Raw genomic sequence first — 5000 nt, forward strand, 5'->3', positions numbered from 1 at the left:
AAAGACCGATTAGTGCTAACCCAGGGTTAAATTTTAATCCAGGTTTCTAAATTTCTCTGTTCAAAAGCCATTTTAAGATAATTTTCCAATTCTTCTTGGAGCATTCAATCACCAGATTGTTAAATGGAATTAAAGTGAATTTAATTTTAAAGCTTTCAGATCTGCAATTAAATTTCACACTAACCCTGGGTTATCTTAAACCACCTTTGAACAACCCGGCCCCGCCCAAGAACACAATACAACATCCCTGGCCAGGGCTCAAACCTGGACCACTTGATCCTGAGTCGAGGGCACTAAGCAGGAGGCCATCAAACCTCCCTTCGAAAGAGTAATGGATGAGAACTTGTTACAGAAATGGTTTGTATTTGTTGAATACCTGTGATAAGGCTTTCAAGCTGTAGCCTTATTCCTCTCATGAGTTCTTGAACTGCTGAGCTGGAGACACAATTCAAACTAAGCTTCTCCTGAAGTACAAAGAGACGCAGAAAAAAATTACAAAAAAAAAAAAAACCTTACTAATAACCAATTCTAAATTCCTGCAAGAGGTAAAAATGACCTGATGCTGAGAGTTTAAGAGGAAACTGGTAAATCCCTGGAATCGATGGGAGCATAAAAAAAGCTTCAAGTGACAGTTGATAGATTCCTAAACCCTTTAATTCCCAGAAGTGATAAACAAGTAACTTCTCCCTCCAAAATCCACTCATTACCCAGGTAACAGGTAATGAGAATATTCCAACTTATCAGGTAGAAGTTGTTCTCTTGATCTAACAACAAATTCTCGTCACTAATTTACTAGGAAATGTGTAGCAGTCAGAGGGGAGAATTAATAATTACATCTTGAGAGTTAAAAGGTGAATTCTCCACCCAAATTTCTAGATTAGGTTCTAGTCCAATAAAACACACTACCCATGAATAACAGACAGATCAGTTGGTTAATGATCAGTATAAACTCCAGTGACATAGATAATAAAACATTCTCCATTCTGAAAATCTGGCCAGTACAAAAATATAACGATCAGGTAGATACACTTCAGAACTTGTGCTCTTCAAAAATTGACCATGTGCTACACCTAAATATGTTACATAACAAAAACTACAGGGATACCACTATTTCTTTTTATAACATAACTAAAGCAAAGCGTGCACTCTGATTGGTTAATTCACCATCTACTATTTGCCCATGGGTGCATGCTGCTGACGTGAGCAAATGCTTAGACTATTTTTCCTCGCACACTTATTTTTTCTGATCACATAAGATTTGTTAAATAAAAGGGAACTCTTGTTCCAATGTATCAATGTTATGTTATAAAACAAATGGTGAACGCCATAGCGTGTACTATTGAGTTATGGATGCACTTGGGAGGTTTGCTAAGCACTCAAGAAGCTAGAGTCACACTTGGCTATCGCCTCGTGTGACTCTTACGCTTCTTTCGTGCTTAGCAACCTACTGCATGCATCCATAACTCAATAGTACATGCTATGGCATTCACCATTTGTTAATTAAAATATTCCTCAAAACTGGAGTGAAGAAATTGTACAATGTTATAACATAACCAAAGTAAAGCGCGTGCTCTGATTGGTCAATTTAGCGTCCCCCCATTTGCCCATGGGTGTACACTGCTGACGTGAGCAAATGCAAAGACTATTTTTCCGTGCGGGCTTGTTTTTTCTGGTCATGTAAGATTTGTTAAATAAAAGGGAACTCTTTAGCTACAATGTATCAATATTATGTTATAAAACAAATGGTAAACACCACAGCGCACACTATTGAGTTATGGATGCACTTGGGAGGTTTGCTAAGCACTCAAGAAGCTAGAGTCGCTCTTGGCTATCGCCTCGCGTGACTCTTATGCTTCTTTCGTGCTTAGCAACCTCCCGTGTGCATCCATAACTCAACAGTGTACGCTGTGGTGTTTACCATTTGCTAATTGAAAAATGCTCACCTTGATGACACCTCCCAACTTAGCATCAGCGACAGCCAGTTCTTGGTGGATATCTTTAGCAACAATTTTCTTTAAAACTTTTTTAAGACTCTTGCTCATCTTCCCCTCCACAGCAGCAGTAGCAGCTAAGAAAAAAACATTAATGAAAAATTATATATATATACATATATATCTTATTAACCAAACATGAGGGCCGTACTGGGAGAATATTGGCCCGAGGTCTTGACAGTACGGACCGAGCGCAGCTCGGTCCGTACAAAAAAAACCAAGGGCCGATATTCTTCCAGTACGGTCCCGAGCAAGCTTGGTTCATAAGAGTTGAAATGGTAAATTGGCCACCGTAATGATTACAAAAGCTGACGTTTCGAGTGTTAGCCCTTCGTCGGAGCGAAGCCCATTCGCTCCGACGAAGGGCTAACGCTCGAAACGTCAGCTTTTGTAATCATTACGGTGGCCAATTTACCATTTCAACTTTGTTGATATATCCAAATTATTTCGTTACTCCCACCGATGCAGCCCCAAACAGTTTCTTTCGAAACTATCAGCCTTTATTGGTTCATAAGAGATTTATTACACGACTGAAGTTCAAAGGGACACAAGTGCGGTATCATTCAGGACCATTCGGGACAGTGCCCGGTCCAATACCGAGAGAATATTGACCGGCAATAGAGCATTTTGATTGGTTGATTTTAGTTATTGGCCCTCTGACTGCCCGAGTCATGTAATAAATCAGAGTGCTGATCAACCATCCCCTTGGTTACTGTGTAACAATCTTCAGTTGAATGATATACCACTGCTCTAGGGTGCAACCATTTCAGTTGCCATAGTAAGTAGCAAAAATTTTTTCCAACTTTTAATTAAAAGTCATCAAACTGTTAACTCAAGTTCAGTGATTAAGCAGCAAGCCTACAGCAATTCTCATCTACGCCCCAAGGTCCACTGCTTAACTAATAGAAAAATGTCAAAGAGTAAAACAAAACATGAATGCCAGCATGATGATCTGGTGTGTACTTTAATTCTAACAAAACAGACCCTGCTTTGAAAAAAAAAATAGGTATGCTCCAGGAAAAAAGTTGAACAGGCAAAAACATTGTTACGTTTTGCCCTTCTAAGAAGACAGTTAGTTAAGCTAGAGGATTGTACTTTCATCCTGTAGAGGGGGATATTGGGGTTTGTGGTGTTGCAGCGGTCTCAAACCTAGGGTTTTTTTTTAAAAAACTAGATTTCAATAGCCCACGGTTATTTGTTGAACAAAAGAAGCAATACATCCGAGTTAATCTTTGATAAACATCAGTTGATTGACCCCAGGCCGTTTTCATTTATACTATCCTTGACCTCTGAACCTCTACTACAAGCATTATCGGCCAGCCAAAGACTAGCACATGGTAAAGATAAGTGGAGCCAGAGACACCCTTATTTCAGGGTGTCAGTGCCTTGATAATATCTCTTGCAGTGATGTGGTGTTCTATTTTGTTTGCGGTGTTGCGGTATTCAGAATCCCCATATCCCCCACGCTGTACACAACGGTAACATGCCTTACATGAGGTTTTTCAATACCCTACAGGTTAGCTGGCTTGCTCAACAAGCTGACTATAAAACAGCCTTGACTGATATTACTGACCCTGATTAACATTACAATAAATAGAAATTAGAGGAGCACTACCAAAAAAAAAATACTGTAAACATTATATTATCCATGTAGTCTGCTAACCTGCTAAGGCTTCAGTTGTATCATTGAACTTTTCAAAATGCTTTAATTTAACCCTGAAAAATACAAATCAATTTGTAAGAAATCACGGAAATCAGAAGGTTTAAAATTGCAACAAAATTTCAAGCTAGACTTGGTAGATTAAATTAGGAAATAAAGTAGATCATTAGACGACAAGACGATGCTTACACTTTGCTGGCGGCATCTGGCGTTTCAAAATCCTTATACAGGTTATCGATCTTGTGCAATTTCTTCTCATCGAGGAGCTGAAGAAGCAAAGTTTAAGATTTCAACACCAATCGAGTCAAACTCAGTTGATTTGGAGCGAAGAACAGAAGGGTTTCCGACTGCAAAAGGAGCCAGATTTCGCCGTATGAAAAAAAATCGTTGCCATTTTTAGAGGTAAGACACTTACCTTAAAGATCGCATAGCCTGCCGACGTTTCGAAAAGGACTAACATGGCTAAAACAATACGATTCCTTTCCGAACACCGATACAAAACATAAAATTACAGTAATGGAAAAGCCGCACGTGGAAAGAACATCGAATCGCTCGTCACCAGGTTCGCAAATTTGTCACGTGATCATGCAGCCAATGATTACCCTCAGCATTTACCCATTGAGAATATCCCCAACAGGTGGACAATTTGCTCTTTTTAATTTATTTTTCCTGTCTTTCCTTGTTCTACTTTAGCTAAAATGGTATTTCTGAAAATTTTCTTTTTCATTTCATGCTTTCATTGGTTTAACTGCGTTTATTCTATGCGAAAGGATACTGTAATTTTGGTGTCCTTTGATGGGTTCCGCTGGGACTACCTGGACATGCATCGAACTGCCACGAAGAATTTCTCCTCCATCATGAAACAAGGGGTACGGGCTGAATATGTCAGGAACGTTTTTCCAACGGTAACTTTTCCTAATCACTACACTATTGTCACAGGGCTTTATCCTGAAAGCCACGGTATAATATCAAATTCGTTCTACGACGCGATTGCAAACAAATCTTTTGACATGAACACGAACTGTTCCGAATGGTGGGACAAATTTGCTGAACCTCTTTGGGTGACAAGCGAGAAACAAGGAGAGAAAAGTGGTATGTGTTTTTGGCCGGGCTATGATGTGGTTTACAAGGGCCAAAAACCGTCTTTTACTCCGAGCGAATTTGGATTTGGGAGACCTTTTGCAGCTCGTGAAAACGAAACTATTCCTCCCTGGAAGTGGCGGGTTGATTTGGTTTTAAAATGGTTGAAAGATCCAGACCCACCTTCTTTTGTAACTTTATACTTTGAAGAGCCGGACGAAGCCGGCCACTGTTGCGGCCCTGACTCAGTAAATGTTACAGAAGAGATT

At 39.6% G+C, this 5000-nt stretch overlaps 2 protein-coding genes across 2 annotated transcripts in view; one reads left to right on the forward strand and one right to left on the reverse strand.

Moving 5' to 3' along the window:
* Positions 1-4214, reverse strand: part of LOC111336496 (nucleolar protein 58) — an 18652-nt gene extending 14438 nt beyond the window's left edge. The window contains exons 1-5 of the mRNA XM_088745571.1: positions 4067-4214; positions 3841-3917; positions 3655-3707; positions 1944-2068; positions 377-464 (exon numbers count right to left, since the gene is read on the reverse strand). Of these exons, the coding sequence (XP_088601697.1) occupies positions 377-464; positions 1944-2068; positions 3655-3707; positions 3841-3917; positions 4067-4111 (388 nt within the window). The 5' untranslated portion in view covers positions 4112-4214. The remainder of the gene's footprint in view (positions 1-376; positions 465-1943; positions 2069-3654; positions 3708-3840; positions 3918-4066) is intronic.
* A 21-nt stretch (positions 4215-4235) lies between these two features.
* Positions 4236-5000, forward strand: part of LOC111336528 (bis(5'-adenosyl)-triphosphatase enpp4) — a 2497-nt gene continuing 1732 nt past the window's right edge. The window contains exon 1 of the mRNA XM_022942636.2: positions 4236-5000. This exon is cut by the window's right edge and continues 1732 nt beyond it. Within this exon, the coding sequence (XP_022798371.1) occupies positions 4350-5000 (651 nt within the window). The 5' untranslated portion in view covers positions 4236-4349.

Source organism: Stylophora pistillata, chromosome 14 (assembly GCF_964205215.1).
Source record: "Stylophora pistillata chromosome 14, jaStyPist1.2, whole genome shotgun sequence".
In the NCBI taxonomy this organism is placed as follows: domain Eukaryota; kingdom Metazoa; phylum Cnidaria; class Anthozoa; order Scleractinia; family Pocilloporidae; genus Stylophora; species Stylophora pistillata.